The 19,269-nt window shown below is 33.1% G+C and overlaps 1 protein-coding gene across 2 annotated transcripts in view; it reads right to left on the bottom strand.

Moving 5' to 3' along the window:
• Positions 1 to 19,269, bottom strand: part of LOC122717197 (polypyrimidine tract-binding protein 2) — a 503,296-nt gene that overhangs the window by 447,618 nt on the left and 36,409 nt on the right. The window contains exon 2 of one of the 2 annotated variants that reach the window (XM_043941033.1): positions 10,040 to 10,064. The exons of the other annotated variant lie outside the window; for it this stretch is intronic. Coding sequence (XP_043796968.1) covers positions 10,040 to 10,064 — 25 coding nt within the window. The remainder of the gene's footprint in view (positions 1 to 10,039; positions 10,065 to 19,269) is intronic. 2 annotated transcript variants of the gene reach the window in all.

Genomic DNA, 19,269 nt, shown 5'->3' with positions numbered 1-19,269 from the left:
AAAAAAAAAATCAAAAATATTAAACCCGTATCGCGAATTATGTTATATTCCTTGCACGTTTCATTCCCTTCCTTCGTTCCTTCAAATTTTCCACCATCTTCTTTATTCCATCACCTTTATGAAACGTACAAATCTCTCTAAAAATCTACTCGACAACATCTCGGATGTTGGTTAACCATTCCGTGAAATCGGCAGACAAAGAGCCGAGAATCTCGCCCAGATAAGATTACGAGCTCGCAAAACTGCGGGCCGATTAATTCCAGCCCGGTGTGGCGCTAGTTGTCTCTCGACGCCGCTTCTTGAGCGGAGCGCGGCAAAACAATCCTTGCGCAAAATTAACCCCCTCGCCACGATTATTTCGTCGAGCGTGGATCGAGAGGGCGAGCTCGTTGTTGCGGAAAATGAAAGTTACCCCTCCCCCTCCCCTCGAGGAGTTCAATCCTTCGCCTTGCTTCTTGACAGCATGCGTGCACCGACTTAATAAGTTTGTGAACGCCTCGTCTTTCTGCATTAAACTCTCCTCTTAATTTCATCGTATTTTGCTGCGTTTAGTGAGAGTCTCGAATTTATACTACTTTTCTCTTTTTTTTTTTTTTTTATCAGAATCTTGACAATTCAATTTTCAAATTCTGAACATAACTTTGAATAATTGATATAAAAATTTCTAAAATTAATAATATATTTTGAATCAATAAATTAATAGGAATTATTGAAATAAAATTTCTAATAAAAATACCTAAAAGTGTTAAAATTAAATGACCAGAAATTAAATTTGCAGATAATCGAATTGATAAAGTTCATGGGCGAATAATTAATCTAATTAATTCAATAATTACTATAAAATTTATTAAAAAAGTTGGTGAATTTAGGGGAACTAAGTGTCTAAGAAATATTAAATAATTTTTATAAATTAAATAAATTAAGAATCTAAATCATAATGTTAAAGATAAAATTATATTTAATAATAAATGTCTTGTAATTGTGAATACATAAGGAATTAATCTAAATATATTTACAATTATAATATAAATTATTAATCTAATAAAAATAATAATATTTGATTGATATTTTGATTTAGAAATAATTTTAAATTCATTATATATAAAATTTAATAAAGATTTAAAAATAAATAAGATTCGAGATTGAATTAATCAAAAAATTCTTGGTAAGATAAAAATTGGTAAAAATATAAATGTTCAATTTAATGAGATATATTGATTAAATGATTATTCTGAACAATTCGAATATTGAACATCAAGATGGTTGTACAGGACGATGCTGCGAGGACAATTTTTTGAGAATTTGGAGGAGGACTCTTGGCTTTATTATTATTATTTGTTAGAAACAATTCGGCTGGAGACAATGTGATATTGAAACAGCCATGCCAGTCTCGATCAGCATTGTCTTATTTGAATTGCAAACATTCCTCAGTTTCCTGGGAACAGTTTCCTGACGTTTTACGAATTTTTCTTAGATTGGAGGTGTCGCTCAATAAGGGGTCGGTTGGGGCTACCTGTGTATCCCACAGTTGAAGAGGGTGGAACTTTTTGAACTTCTGAACTGTTCAGGACCTTGGAACTCTTTCAACTTCGGAACCCTCTCAAAATCAGAACTTTAGAAACATTGTGAATTGATGTGATATACATTATACATATGAACTTTGCTCTTGATTACAATATAGAATACTTTCTAATAAATTAATTTTATTACTGCAAAACTTCAGTAAAGGGTTGAAGCTAACGCAACCAACTTTCCTTTCTTTCTATGCATTTTTATGGCAGCTTTTCGAAGTTATGCTATCCACCAATTATCGAGCCTCTTACGATGTGTACTACGATTGATCAGAGACGTTGGATACCAAGAAGGCAAAAGTTGGAAAATATCAATGCAACGTAGCAGAAGATGTTGTTCGTCCTGGGGGACATGCGGCCTCGTTAGAGGGGCAAAAGAAGCAAAAAGAAGAGGAACGAAGAGAGATACGGGATATTATAATTGTGCAGGATACGGTTCAGTTAATGGAACATGCTCGAGGGAAGGAAACTCGTCTGGAATGCAGTTTCCTTTCAGAACAGGGGAGAGGAGGATAGGCTTCTCTTCCTAGAATCAACGATTGTACGAATTCTTATAATTCGAGGTGAAATTGGAAGGATATGGTTGAATTTGCTTTCGAATAATTTAATCGTTACTTATGCACATGAAATGGATTTCGTAAGCCAAATTCTCAAATTTTCGAATTTCCCCTAAGTTCTCGAACAATTTCTAAATTTCTAAATTATTCCTTAATTCTCTCGTCCAAATTCACATGATCGAATATATTGTATTTAAAAGAGAGTGCACACAGTTGAAAATACGATTTTCACGATTAATCAGGGAAGGAAATACGAGTGATACGAGTTTGTTTTGCATTTGGTCAAGCCAAGATTCGCGTGTGCGCGGTTTTAGGCTCGGCCTGAATGTTTCATGAAGGTGTCCACCTCCTTTTAATGCAAGCCGCGTTAAAGTGATCCCTATACATAATGTGCATGCATGAGCGTGGAGGAGGATACAGTGAGTGAAGACGACCCTTATCGAATGTCCTCAAACATGAGATGCGAACACCGGTGGCACCAAAAGAGGCAAGGAAAATGTAAATACGCTGGAAACCGTGGAGAATTAGATCGGAACGCCTTTTCGCGATGTTGCACAATGTTACGGAATATACGGAAAAGAAACACGATACAAATAATAATTGTTACATTTCAAATGCAATTTCATCAAGCGTGTTGATCTATTCGATTCAGTTTTTTGTCTAAAGATGCAAATGGAATAAAATGTTGGGGCAACATTTGAGGGGATAACTGAAAAATAATAATATCCAATTTCAAATACAAAACTATACGTATAATTCCAAATAAGAAATTTTCATTAAAGTCAATGTAAAAGGATTAAATAACAATTCGAGAAAATTATTAAATTTTACTCTAGCATTTTGAAAGAACATTTTAAAAACGTTTAAAAATTTTTTTTTTCCATGATGCCAAACTGTTAAATCGTACTAGAATTTTAATTAATATTATAAATAATGTAAAATGGATGTAAAATTATATTCTTTTTCCTATCGTTAATTAGAAAAATTATCTTCGCTTTCTGATCGAACCATCTCATAAAACAAAAATCGTGGTAAGCTTGAGACAGACACGAAACGATCAATAGGTTAACCTAACCAAGAAATCTGGTAACAGGCATCTAGAGTTATCTATCCGCCATTAGACCATAGTGGCGGCCATGTTTATCAGCCCCGTGATCTTCTTGCAAGGCATCGACAAGGCGTTTGATGCGCTAATGACTATTGTTAGGTATCGAAGGATACGATCATCATCTCTGCGAAGGGAGCTGACCCCGATGGATTTCGACCTGAAGCTGACCTAAATTATCCGGACCTAGCACGAACATTCGACGTACATATCCGTTAAGCTTCTCAGGTTTCCTGCTCGTCCGTTTCACTTGCCTGGCCATCCAGTGGAGATCCGCTTTCCTCGATCAATGGGCAAACTGAATGCGCTGGTCGACAGTGTTTAATAAACACGCATGACATCGCGGATGAGGATGGTCATCCTCAGGAGACGAACGAAAGGAGAGATGTGCCGTTAATGTTCGATCGGGTAAGATGAATTTTGGGCAACGATCCATGTTTCGAGCAATTTGAATGGGTTTCGAATCGTTCAGAATTGTTCGATGAATTTTTCATGGATTTGGAACAGCAGATGATGTTTAGTTTTTGTTTAAATGTTATTCTTAGATTCGTAACGATTTTAATTAACTATGCGATACTAGCGCCACATTAATTTAATACGAACATGAGGAGGAACATATTCCAAATTATCTACTTTATCCTCGAAATATTCAATTTAATACGAATATAAGGAAAATAAATTTCTTCAGAGTTATGCTATTTAATAGATGTAATAGACAACTATTTAATAATTGTAGATGTTATTATGATATGTAAGTAATGTTAATACTATGACGACTAGCGATACTAGCGCCATATTAAATTATCTACTTCATCTTCCAAATATTCGATTTAATACAAATATGAGAAGAATAAATTTCTCCAGAGTTATACTCATTAATACATATTCGTAGTGACGTTAATATTACGATGACTAGCGATACTAGCATCACATTAAATTATTTATTTTATCTTCCAATATTCGATTTAATATGAGAAGAATAAATTTTTTCAGAGTTATCCTCATTAATACATGTTATGATTCGTAATGATGTTAATACTATGACGACCTATATATACTATGTTAATACTATGGCGATACTAGCGCCATATTAAATTATCTACTTTGTCCTCCAAATATTCAATTTAATACGAATACGAGGAAAATAAATTTCTCTAGAGTTATGCTCGTTAATACATATTGTAGGTATTGTTATGATTCGTAGTGACCTTAATTCTATGACGACTAGCGATACTACCATATTAAATTATCTACTTTATCCTTCAAATATTCGAATTAATACAAATATGAGAAGAATAAATTTCTCTAGAATTATACTCGTTAATACATATTGTAAGTGTTGTTATGATTCGTAGTGACGTTAATACTATGACGACTAGCGATACTAGCGCCATATTAAATTATCTACTTTATCTTCCAAATATTCGAATTAATACAAATATGAGAAGAATAAATTTCTCTAGAATTATACTCGTTAATACATATTGCAAGTGTTGTTATGATTCGTAGTGACGTTAATACTATGACTAGAGATACTAGCGCCATATTAAATTATCTACTTTATCCTTCAAATATTCGAATTAATACAAATATGAGAAGAATAAATTTCTCTAGAATTATACTCGTTAATACATATTATAGGTATTGACATATTATGATTCGTAGTGACCTTAATTCTATGACGACTAGCGATACTAGCGCCATATTAAATTATCTACTTTATCCTTCAAATATTCGAATTAATACAAATATAAGGAGAATAAATTTCTCTAGAATTATACTCGTTAATACATATTGCAAGTGTTGTTATGATTCATAGTGACGTTAATACTATGACTAGCGATACTAACGCCATATTAAATTATCTACTCTATCCTTCAAATATTCGAATTAATACAAATATGAGAAGAATAAATTTCTCTAGAATTATACTCGTTAATACATATTATAGGTGTTGTTATGATTTGTAGTGACGTTAATACTATGACGACTAGCGATACTAGCGCCATATTAAATTATCTACTCTATCCTTTGAATATTCGAATTAATACAAATATGAGAAGAATAAATTTCTCTAGAATTATACTCGTTAATACATATTGTAGGTATTGTTATGATTCGTAGTGACCTTAATTCTATGACGACTAGCGATACTACCATATTAAATTATCTACTTTATCCTTCAAATATTCGAATTAATACAAATATGAGAAGAATAAATTTCTCTAGAATTATACTCGTTAATACATATTATATGTATGTATATATGTTATATGTTATGTGTTGTTATGATTTGTAGTGACGTTAATACTATGACGACTAGCGATACTAGCGCCATATTAAATTATCTACTCTATCCTTTGAATATTCGATTTAATACGAATATGAGAAGAATAAATTTCTTCAGAGTTATCCTCATTAATGTTATGATTCGTAATGATGTTAATATTATGACCACTAGCGATACTAGCGCCATATTAAATTATCTACTTTATCCTCCAAATATTCGATTTAATATAAATATGAGAAGAATAAATATCTAAGGTGTTACTTATTAAGTAGATGTTGTTAATATACGGGGCAATTTTTAATGAAAATCATTGAGATTGAGATTAATCGAATCGGGTTTAAATAAATTTTTAAAATCGTTTCCCAAGAGATATTCGCGTCTTCATCAATTTCCAAGAACGAGGCAAAACTCGTGAGGGCCACAGTATACCATCAACTAATGTGTTAATATTACGAGCAAACTGTTCCATCAACTTCTCCCCCCAAATTCCACCCATCCCCGCAACTATCCGTCGAAAAACTGGCCACCCAATTTCCAAACACGTGCACTGTAGGGGACAGTTTCGAGTCGACAAACATTGTCCACCGTTAAGTGGGTCCAGCATCAAACGGTTAATTAACGATTCGAGGAGATTAATAGCAGCCCTCGAGGATCCCGACACGCCACTCGAAATCGAGAGATACACGAGAGCGGGACAAAGGGGAGGGACAAGGATCAGGCGGGTGTGTGTGTGTGTATGTATGTGTGTGTGTGTGTGTGGTATGGGCACACGAAAACTCGAGTGCATCCGGCGATCGTAGAGAGAGGGGGGGAGGGTGGTATGGAGGAGAAAGGCTTTGTCGCGCGGCCTCGTTATCGAGAACGGAGCCACGCCGATATTCGACGTGGAATATCGACGGAATGTGTCAATGCGTCCTGATGAACCGCGGCGACACGCGTCCGCCGGGCGTTCCACGGTTTTTCGCCGTTCGAAAATTCGATTGCCGCGATCGAATGGGCCGACGGAGGAGGGAGGAGGAGGAGGAGGAAGAGGAGGAGGAGGAGGGAGAAAAATTCGTTTCCGATTGATTTTTATTGCCTTGTAATTGTTCGAGCCCAGTCTCTCGCGGCGTCTCCTTTCTCCTTTCGTTTCTTTGAATTCGTACGCGATATTCGGCAATATTCGAGATCCGAAATTATTATTTATTTTATCCTCGTTATTGCTCTTATTATTAGAAATTCGATCTTATTATTAGAAATTTTTGTGACAGAGAGAGCTGGTGTTCTCGATCAGTGTTGGTCTTCTGTACGTAGATCTAACTTATCGATCGAGTTTTTTCTCTTTTTCAATAGGACAAAAGAGGTATTGAGAAAAGAAGATATATGGATGATAGAGAAGAGCAACAAGATGGCAATTCTGATGGACGAATTCTGATGATAGTGGAATGATTAAAACGCAATAGTAATTTTGGATTATAACAATTTGATCGCTATAATGTAATCCGAATTGTTACGAATAACGATATATTTAAGGTTAGGTTGTTAAAAATTCGTTATAACGAATTTATGACAAAATAACAGGACAATTTCTCTCTTTGAATGAACAATGTTATTATATCAAAATCCTGTTCGGAAAGGAAGAGAATATAATAATAGAGACAAAATGGAAAATTTGTTATCGATTACCGACCGAGTATTATGGCGGCGAATTTGGCAAAGACACGCGATAATTGGTGCACGTCAAATACACACATAACACAAAGCCCATTTCTACCGATCGTTTGCGTTTCAAAAAGTTGAAATCCGGCCGCGGCTGAATTCGACAGAAAATTGACGTGTTATACTATCGCAGGATTATCAAAAAAGGAGGAACGGTGTACGAGAAGCGATCGTAAAAATCGCGGTGCAAATCGAAAATTGCATAATTGGTTGAAAAAGAAGAGGAGAGGAAAAGAGGAAAAGAGAAAACAAATTTTTCTTTCGAAAAAAAAAAAAAAAAAAAAAAAAAAAAACTACATTCACCCTCGTAAATTTCTTTTTCCTTTTCGTATCGAAAAAGGAAAATATAAAATAAAATCAAACGAAATATGAGACCAAAAATAAAATAATAATAATAATAATAATAATAATAACAATAACAGAAGATAGTCCAATCGAAAATATTATTAATATTGAAATACTTGTTGCCGATCGATGTACACTTGTACGTAATCGAAAAGAGTCGAACAAGATGGAGAAGAAGAAGGGGGTGAGTTGTTATAGCCCGAAGAGAATAGTTTATTTCTAGTTGCTTTCCAGCTGGTTATACGAGTAAATCGGTATCCGCGTAATACCTGGCTCTCCACGGGAACGTCCGGATATCCGATTATATCCGGCCATGTTGCCTTCTCAAGGGGCATTTGAAATTTAAATACGATTCATCCCCGTCTTCTGTGGTTCGATCCACCTTCTGGACCAATTTTGTTATTCCTTTTTCCAACGGACTCGCTTCATAAATGATATTTATAAATATATTCGAGATTCTATTTCTTCTTCTATGTCTATACTGCATCGTACAATTTCACAAAATCCAATCTGAATCACAACCATTACACGAGATCAGTGATACTATTATTACATAATTAATCCTCTTACATCGTTCACTTACAACTTATTCTTAGTCCAAGTATAAGTATTCCTTTATCTCGATTAATGTTTTCTATATTAACTTATATAATTATGCTTTCTATATTATATCATATTAATAGGAATATTTTGTTTTGAAAGAAATGTTTTTGATCCTGTGTATATGGATACTTTTTTACAAATGGATAGACAAACTTTTTTTAAAGTTTGAAGCACTCACTTGTATACATCTGTTTATGCAATGTTTGTTAGATATAAACGTAAAATTATAAAATAGAGTCCCTGTTTTATAAAAAAAAAAAAAAATCTCCCATAGAGAAAGACCCATTCCCGCGATATTTCCGCAGACAAACAAAAAAGCAAAAAAGCCGCGACGTGATAAAAAAAAAAAAAAAAAAAAAACAAAAATAAAATAAAAAATTTCTCTACTTACGTGATTCGAGGCAGGCCGAGGGAGGCAGACGAGGGGGAGATTTTCGGGTGCAGGATCGTATCGTCAACTTTTACGGGGTCGCTCGACGCCGATGGAGGGTTGGAAAAGGCAATTTTCTCGCGGCTTCCGTGAAAACGAACGGAGCAGATATACACATTTTTCTATGCCGAATCGGCGTGAACACACACCGCTCGAAATAATCCAGAGCAACTCGAATCTCGGGAGAAGAAAGAAAGGGGGAGAAAAATACGGAGAGAAAAAACGAAAAAAAATTGCACGATAAAAATTGCATTGTATCGTCCCTTATTTCCTTCAATCTTCGAAACTAAACGATCGTTGTGATATTTAAAGACCGTAGGGAAAACGTGATAAGTCGGGTATTTTCTTTTTTTTTTTTTTTATTTTTCTAGAAGAGAAACTGATACGAGATATTCGTAATGGAATAAAAATTTAATAGAATAAAAATTATTGCGAAAATTTTTTAAAAAATTATAGATAATAATTGCAAAAATTAGACTGCTTATCATCAGTATCCGTATATATAGTATATATTATAGAATTCTAATATATTCTATAGTATATAGTATAATATGTATATTCTAGTACACATATACTTTTTGATATTATTCGATGCACAATAATTTCTATATCAAATTAATAACAAAAATATATTACTTTTTCACGAATAACTTGTCACATTTTTCCTTTGCAGCCTTCATTTATTTCAAACACAAGTCCACACAATCAAGTAGTTTAAGAAATATAAGCAGACAAATATCCAAACCTTTCATTCGTTTTCTCAATTCTCACATCCTCGATCGACTCACCTTCTCGAAAATCCTACTACACCTTAAAAAACCTAGACGAGAATTATTCGAATTTCTAAAAAAAAAGCTATTTCCTCGCAACGTGCAGCGATTCTCTATAATCTATCAGCGAGTATCAATAATATTATAACAATTCTAGGGTGGAGAGTGACTTGTTGGAGAGATAGAGAAAGATGAACACGTGAAGGACAAAGAGTCGGAAGAGACGACGAGAGAAAAAGAGAAAAAGAGAGAGAGAGAAAGAGAGAGACAAATGGGGGAAAAAGTGGGACATACGAGATGGACACGTTCGAAAAACGTGATTAAATTAAATATTTTTGACAATATCGCCGATATAGAAAATGTGAATAAACAAACAAGCTTAAATGCACGATCAATCATATAGAAGAATATAAAATAAATCAAAAGTGTGATTTTCAAAAAAACACTTTTTTGCCTATTTACATTTTATACCATTAATATTTGTAAAAATATTTATTTATCACGCTTTGTGTGCCTCACCCCATATGAAGAAGAAGAAGAAGAAGAAGAAGAAGAAGAAGAAGAAGAAGAAGAAGAAGAAGAAGAGAAAAAACAAAAAAAAAGAAGAAGAACGGAAAAAGAAAAGAAAGAAAAAATAAAGAGACAACTGTAATGTAGGGGAGGCTCGTACCTTTTGCCCGCTGTGCAGAGTATCTCTGTAAAGTAAAACAGAAAAGAGAAGAGTTAGAAAAAACGTACACATAAATATACAAGACAGATATGAGAGGTTAAGAAGCAACTGAGAAAATGGCGGACTCGAGAGGCACAGAGATAGAGAGAGAAAGAGAGAGAGAGAGAGAGAGAGAGAGAAGAAAGAGAGAGAAAAAGAGAGAGAGAAAGAAAGAAAATGGAGGATGAAGCGGTTAGAGGGCGCTGTGTAGAGTCTACGAACATAATTATAGCGGAGAACAAGGACACAAGATTCAGACAGAGAGACAGAAGAAGACGGAGAGACACGAAAAGCGGGTGAGAACAGAGGGTTTTTGAAAGAAAGTAGTATACAGTGTTCGAAGGTTGATGTGTGTGTAAAGGGGAAGAAATGTTGATCTGCTGCGCCACGATCCTGTTTTCGATTCGAGGGATGGCTGAAAAAATAAAAAGTAAACTTTTCCAGGCTGAGAGGTTTTAATTTCATTTTTTTTTTTCTGTTCTTTTTCTATTATTATTATTATTATTATTATTATTATTATTATTATTATTATTATAATACTTTTCTCTATTTGTTTGAAAATTTTTAGTAAATAAATATTTAAAAATTTTATTACATATATTTTTACACTTTATTTATATTGTGTATTTTTAAGTAATTTTTTCAGACATCCCACGTATGAAATTGATTAAAACCGAATAAACGATTATTAAATAATTATGTGTTCGCGTATATTTTTTTTAAAAAAAAAAAGGTAACAATTTATTACACTAGTAATAATTAATCGGAATTTTTATTGATTATATTATTTACAAATGGAGGATATTTATAATTCGTTAATGGAACTTTTGTTCAATGTTGAAATAAAAGCAAATGTTGAATATCAAAATGCAACGCTTAATTATTGAAATCGATATTTTGCATTATTTATAATTCTGAAAAAATACAATTTGTACGTTGAAAGTACTCAAATACCTTGAAATATATATAATTTGCTGCAATTTTATTTACGATCAAATTATAATTAAAAACAATCAGAATTTTGTAAAGAATTTTGGCATCGTTAACGTGAAATGAAATGAAAATAAATAATAATAATAATAAAAGCAATGCAATCTCTAATAATTTTATTTTGAACGTAATGATTTGAGAAAATAATGATCCTTATTTGTAAAATGATAGCAAAATGATAATGAAAGAAATATTTCTTTTTTCTTTTTTTACAAATTTTGAAGGTCTTCGGTACATATATCTTCGGTACAGGATCGCAAAGGGGCCCAAAAAACGAAAAAAAGCCGCCAAATTTCACAAAAAAAAGGAACAATTCTTCTTAGTCTACCTGCAACAGGATAATATTCCATTACTTTGCGTTCGATCTACCAACATGGCGTTTTCGAGAGATTATTAAGGACAGTTCTATAGAAATTACGTAGATAAATGTTATCAGTAAACGTTAATTAAAAGAGAAGAATTTGTTAATACACGTACGAAGTATGAAGAGATGATTAGTTTTAAATTAATCATTAATACCTCCTTTTTTCTCTACCATCCAACCTTAGCCAAAGTGTATTAGTTAAAATTATATTACATTAAAAAAAAAAAAAAGAAGAAGAAAGGAAAACACAATTTCTTTTTCTTTTTTTTAATTGTTAACATATATTGTAATTTCAATTTAAGAAGAATTTTCTGATTTATATAATTATTATATTAACACATGTACTTGTATTCCATATGTTTTTTTATTCCTCTTTCAAGAAAATATAAATATCACAATTTTATTTATTACGTCACAACACAAATTTATATTATATTTATAAATTTATATTAATTATATATACTCTCTCTCTCTCTCTCTCCTCTCATATATTTTATAATTATAACGAAAACCTATTCTCGTTTTTCATAAACCTTCAATAATTTTCCTCCTATATTACGTACAATTATGATACAACGATTTCCTCTTACCAACTACCAATCATCAATCATAATAAAATCAACTACTCTCTACAAAACGCCACTTTTACTACGTCCAATCAAAAACGTCTTACAAAAAGAGAAAAATAAATAAATAAACAAAAAAACCATACGTCCACATTAAACATCATATCACACTACCAACCATTAATATATTACCTCTTCTTCTTTCGCCAAATTTTCTACACCAAAAAAAAATCAAATTACCAAAAATCCAATAAGATACTTCACCACCTGTGAAAAACACGTTTCCAACCTCCTCTTCTCAACGTGAGAAAATCTAAAAACAAAACCTTTCAAAACTTTTTTTTTTTTTCGTCGTAATTCCAAATTCCTATATCCCCCTTTCTGGGGAGGAAAAAAAAAAAAAAGAAGGACAAAGACAAAGATTATCGCGATTCCTTCGGTCGGTAAGGACGATTAATCCAGTCATCCATCCCGTCGTTAATAAGATCGAGCGTGGTCATGGTTTTTCGGCCGCCCGTTTAAATTTCCTTACCGAGATTACGTATCGCAGGGAAGGAATTCTAATTAGTCAGCATGGCGCCGCGCTATCAACCCTTTGCGAACGGCTGCCTGTTGGCCTACGATAACGCACCCCGAGCCATCCCCCCTCCGCCGCGAGGCGACCGCAAGGCGCTTAGGGGGGATGCGTGCCACGACTTAGGCCGATGCTCGAATACGCGTGGTGCAAACGTGCCTACCGTGCAAAAATCTCGAGTGATCGTGAACATTTAATATAACATTTAATATCTGTTAAAGTGGTCTTGAGTAGCTGGTGTATGTGTGTGTGTGTGTGTGTATATATATATATATGTTGACTGGGCAGTGGAAAACAATAAATAAAATATACGGGTTTAGCTGAATGAATATATTTGATTACACGTGATTGCGCGTATCTGTTTATAAAACATTTGAAATACGTGTATCGAAGAGAAACAAATAGCTACCAACTGTGAAATAGTAATGTTGCTGACAACATTTAATAATGAAATCACATATAAAATTTCAGTGAACTTTAAATTCTATAACAATATATATATTCTATCTATATATATATATATATATATAGAATAAATTGTTCTTCGATTCGATTAAAGAAGTGAAAGAATATTTTTAATCGTGATATGGATTGCTATTAAATTGAAATTCTTCCAAAATATGTGAATCAACGATCGGATGAGAGGATTAAAAATTAAGAGAATTTGGTAAAAAAAATTTGGAAGTATGATTTAAAATTTTGAATACAGATTAAATACTTAACGACTAATTGATTGATTGAATAATGTAAATGAATTGAAAGTATTTGTTAGAAAATTTTAAAAGTAATTAAGTGAAAATATTTAAATAATTAAGTATATTTCAGTATCAGTATTAATAAATATTTGAAGATATTAATTATAAATTAAATACTTGATTCTAAATGGATGTTAAATAAAATTGAATTGTAAAAGAATATTTTCAAGAATTGCAAATGGGTGATATTAAATGATCTTAAACAAATATGATTACAAATTCTCTTATCATTTAGATTATGTAAAGGTTTGAGAAATACTTATATATATATATACAGTTTCCAAAAGTTAAGTGACAAAATTTAAAATTCATCATTTCAGAGTATTTTAATAATTCATTATCAACTCGCCACTCGAATTATAGAAATATTCATATCGCAAAATAAATAATCACGTAAATTATTCTCTGCATTAAATTTTAATTTGTTAAACGTGAGTTTTTTTTCAAAAATTTCATCATACTATTTCTTTTTTTCGTAAATATCTCTCGGATTAAACCAAAATCTCTCATTAAAATTTACAATTTTTTACTCTTCTATTTTCTTTTTTATAATTCGATTATATAGGCTTATGAAAGTATTCATCGATCCATCTCGAAATATACAGAATTCAATTGATCGCGAACAGAGGATAAGAGGTGCGTGGATTATTATTGTTTGAATATGGACCATTTGCGAGCTTTCTGCGATCGACTGTGTCAGTGAGCTTATGAAAACGTTCATTAATCCATATCGAAATATCCGAATAATGGAGAAAAAAAAAAAAAAAAAAAAAAAGAAAACAAAAAAAAATAAATATCAACGTTTCAGAATAACAATCTTCCACCATTATACAAGATTACTCTTAGAATCGAGATTTCATCCCAATTCCAACGATGGATTGTCTGGTCAATTCTTTTTCCAACCATACAATTTCTCTTCGAAAAAAAAAAATAAATAAACAAATAAACAAATAAACAAATATGATGGACGTATCTGGGTTAGATAGAAGATAATACGATCCAATGTATCTTATACTGTAAATGTATCCGTCTGCAATCTCTTCCGGGTTAAACGCAAAAGGCGAGAGGAGGGGAGGGAGGGGTTTATTGAGAAAAGTTTTTTCGTTTCCAGCCCCGATGGCTGGAATCTCTTTCAAAGCTGTGGAAACGAAAGTTGGAAAACTATGCGAAAAAGCAACGCGAATTAATTTTTAAATTCCTCCTTCCTCCCTACACTCGATGTCCAATATTCGTTCATTTATAATCATCGTTCGTGCTGTAACCTGCTTATCCTCGGATGCCCCCCTCCCCTCCCTCCCTCTCCTCTTCCTTCTGTATATTAATATCATAAAATCGTGAAACTCTACCGCGACTACTAACTCTAGCCGCGATACAATAATCGATTTTGTTTCGTTTTAATTGAAGTAGCCCGGGCACGACGGTGGCGGCATCTCACTGAATGTTAGCAATAATTCATCCCGATGTATTTTACAATTTACAATTTCGCCCCCAATGATTTCAACTTTCGTCGATGATGGAAATAAAATTAATTAACCCGCTCTCTCTCTCTCTCTCTCTCCCTCTCTCTCTCTCTCTCTCTCTCTCTCTCTCCCAGCGGGTTTAAATAATCGAAATTTAATATTAAATTTAATTATTTAATAAGCGAATTTTAATCATCNTTATATATATATATATATATATATATATATATATATATATATCTCGAATATTCATAGAAATCGGAAAATTCGAATTGAATGCGATTGAAATTCAGATTCGAGGGTGATGTCGAATGTGTAATCTTGATGATGATGATGGGGGGGAGAAAAAAAAAATTCAAAATAAATTCTCGAAAAAGTTGTTGTTTCCGAAAGAATAAACGATCGAACACGAAAGAGTGTTGTTTCGTTGTTGTTTTTCAAATTTGCTCGATATTTGTTCGAGCTTGTAAGCAACTTTATATTATACCCGGCCAAGCAATATCGTATAACCTGGCCGCGTCTCTCGCCGCGTTGTTCGCACAATAACTCAAACACCTCGGCCATTAAAGTCCATCAAACCTTCAAACTCACACATAAGTGCCAAGAACACAAAGAGACGCGGGGCATAATCGGCCAACGCTGGAATTGGCACTTGAAACGGCCACGAAACCAGCCTCAACGGCTCCCTCTGTGCGAGCGCACGCACGCACGCACGCACGCACGTATGCACATACGCGTACACACACGGCCGGCAACCCTCGTGCCGTCCTTGATCAGAGCAGAGGCAAGTTGGAGGCAGGATGATGCAGCAGCTACAGGTAAATGTAATTAGGGATTGATCGAATGGTAAGCACGGGCCTGTCTAATTGCCCGATCGGATAACTCTCTTCGGAAGTTCAGAGAGGCTGCTGCTGTTGCTAACTTATACCTCGTGAATATTTCTGCGTCGACGTTTTCCTCGTCGCGCTCAAGTTTAATAAAACATAGCTGGGGGACATGCGCTATTTTTGAATAATAATACGTCACTGAATTTATTCAAAGTGGAATATTTTTTTTGAGAATAATTAGGTGTAATTTGATGGCATAATTTAATTCAAAAAGGTGTGTGTCTTAAGTATTGTGCTCAAATTTAATAAAACATAGCTGAGGATGTGCGCTATTTTTGAAAGATAAAGAATAATTGTTCGATAATACGTCACTGAATTTATTCAAAGTGGAATATTTTTTCGAGAATAAATCATTAGGTGTAATTTGATGACATATAATTTAATTCAAAAAGGTTTATGTCTTAAGTATCGATATCTTCTTAATCGTCGTGCTCAAATTTAATAAAAGTTGAGGATATGCACTATTCTTGAAAACTAAAGAATAATTGTTCGATAATACATCACTGAATTTATTCAAAATGGAATATTTTTTTGAGAATAATTAGGTGTAATTTGATGGCATAATTTAATTCAAAAAGATCTGTGCTTTAAGTATCAATATCTTCTTAATCGTCGTGCTCAAATTTAATAATAATTTAATAAAATATAACTGAGGACGTGTATTATTTTTGAAAGCTAAAGAATAATTGTTCGATAATACATCACTAAATTTATTCAAAGTGGAATATTTTTTTGAGAATAATTAGGTGTAATTTGATGGCATAATTTAATTTAAAAAGGTGTGTGTCTTAAGTATTGTGCTCAAATTTAATAAAACACTAGCTGAGGACGTGCGCTATTTTTGAAAGATAAAGAATAATTGTTCGATAATATATCACTAAATTTATTCAATGTGAAATATTTTTTTGAGAATAATTAAGTGTAATTTGATGGCATAATTTAATTCAAAAAGATCTGTATCTTCTTAAGTATCTTCTTGATCGTCGTGCTCAAGTTTGATAAAACATAGATGGAGACGTGCACTATTTTTGAAAGCTAAAGAATAATTGTTTGATAACGAATTTATTCAGAGGATGATAACTTTTTCAAAATGGAATATTTTTTCGAGAATAAATCATTAGATGTAATAATTGATGATATAATTTAATTCAAAAAGATCTGTGTCTTAAGTATCGATATCTTCTTAATCGTCGTGCTCAAATTTAATAAAATATAACTGAGGACGTGTATTATTTTTGAAAGATAAAGAATAATTGTTCGATAATACGTCACTAAATTTATTCAAAGTGGAATAATTTTTTTCGAGAATAAATCATTAGGTGTAATTTGATGACATATAATTTAATTCAAAAAGGTTTATGTCTTAAGTATGAATATCTTCTTAATCGTTGTGCTCAAATTTAATAAAACACAGCTGAGGAAAACATGCGCTATTTTTGAACAATAATTGATAATATGTCACTAAATTTATTCAGAGGATGATAACTTTTTCAAAATGGAATATTTTTCCGAGAATAAATCATTAAATGCGTAATTCGATTTAATTCAAAAAAAAATTTTTGGGAGTGATTAGTAATTAGTAAGTATATAAATACTAGAAATAGATCATCGCATCGTTAATTTAATAAAAATTCGAGGGGCAGTAGATTTCACGCGACACGATAGAGTTTTCCAGTGATATTATTTTCCGTGGCACGAAACGCGGCAAGTTTTAGAACCACCCAGTACAGTTCTCAACACAATGACACAAAGCAAATTAGACGTGTGATATCTAGGTCACCTTAACTTACGAAACAATCTCACTTAATTTTACTGAACACTGGAAATGTATCATGCAATGTAGTTAATGCACTTAAAGTCTCGTTACGGTTCACGGCTGGAAACGAAGGTTTCCTCTGTTTTCTGTTTTCGCGGGCAGAAATAGAACGGACCACTTTGGAAATGTATCCAAAGCAGCCCGTGCATTTTTCAAACCAACCAAGTTCTTTCTTCTCTTTCTACTTTTTTTTCTTCCTTGAAAAATATTTTTTCCAATCGATTCGAAACGACGAAAACGAGAGGAATCGATGAAAAATCTAGTCGAAACTAGATATCAAAATCTCTCAAGGTGTGTGTACATACATATATATATATATATATATACATTGTGCTCAAATTTAATAAAACACTAGCTGAGGACGTGCGCTATTTTTGAAAGATAAAGAATAATTGTTCGATAATATATCACTAAATTTATTCAAAGTGAAATATTTTTTTGAGAATAATTAAGTGTAATTTGATGGCATAATTTAATTCAAAAAGATCTGTATTTTCTTAAGTATCTTCTTGATCGTCGTGCTCAAGTTTGATAAAACATAGATGGAGACGTGCACTATTTTTGAAAGCTAAAGAATATATATAGATATGTATATATCAACAGTATCCAAAGGTATCGGTCGTTGGTCATAATCAACCGGAAACAGAGGGAGAAGGAAATCAATGGAAATAGGGGGAGGGGAGGAAATCTGGTATAAAACGAGTGGCAGGGATCGAATCCAGCCTCGTTATCCGGAACTGAACGTTCAATCGAACGTTTATGAGCCACCTGTGCGATGCCAATGGGACCCGGCACGCATCAATAAGCAAATAATCGAACGTATTCGAGGTATATACGTATCGATGACGATTCGATAGGTTGCCTTTCCAACGAGCACGGGCACTCAAAATTCTCGGCGACCGCAAACAATCGCACGATCGAACCCATCCACAGCCACTTTGCGCCCATTAAACGAATATTTGCCGCGAAATGTTTCTCCGAGAAATGAATTTTCCCTACGTGCACGCATACGCTTGCGTTCGAATGAATTGGTGAAAGAAATGGAAAGTTGATGATGAGAAGGCAAGCTGCAAAGTAAAGCTTGAGATTATAAAGATTTCAAAATCAGTGTCAAACCCTTTCAAACTCTTTCAAACTTTTTCAAACTCTTTCAAACTCTTTCAAACTTTTTCAAACTCTTTCAAACTCTGTCCACGTTGCGTTTTCCACTCGATTCGAAGAGTGGATTTAAATGTTTGAAAAAAAAAAGAAGAGAGAAAGAAGAAGAGATCATCTCCCCTGAAAAGGAGATATCTCTTTTCCATCCCCAAGAAGGGAAGAATGTAATAAGGAAATAACGAATTGCATTTGTTTAACAAAACAAAAAAAAAACATGAACATGAATTTCAATCTCCAGTTATTTCTACGCGGTTCTACAAACGAACCTAACATTCGCGAAATCCCAACAAAAGCGCGTCCAATTTCGAAATGAAAAGCTTCTTTCCACGGGAAGCAATCCCAACTCGTCAGAACTGGGAACAGACGGATACAATTATTAATCGAGTTTGGGGTAAAAAAGAAAAAAAAAAAAAAAAAAGAAGAAATGAATAGGCCGCTTTGAGAGCATTTTAAATGATAGCCAGCTAAAAAAATCCGCGGTGGATATATCAAAAACAAAAAATAAAAAGGCGAACCAATAACGAGAAGAATCCCAAACCGAAACGTCCATCATACAAACGTACACCTGAAGGAATTTTCATTTTTTTTCTTTTTTTTTTCTTTTTTTTTTTTTTTTTTTTT

The sequence above is a fragment of the Apis laboriosa genome, unplaced genomic scaffold (assembly GCF_014066325.1).
Source record: "Apis laboriosa isolate Shangri-la unplaced genomic scaffold, ASM1406632v1 scaffold4_cov146, whole genome shotgun sequence".
Lineage (NCBI taxonomy): Eukaryota > Metazoa > Arthropoda > Insecta > Hymenoptera > Apidae > Apis > Apis laboriosa.
This window is presented reverse-complemented; position numbering and strand designations above follow the sequence as displayed.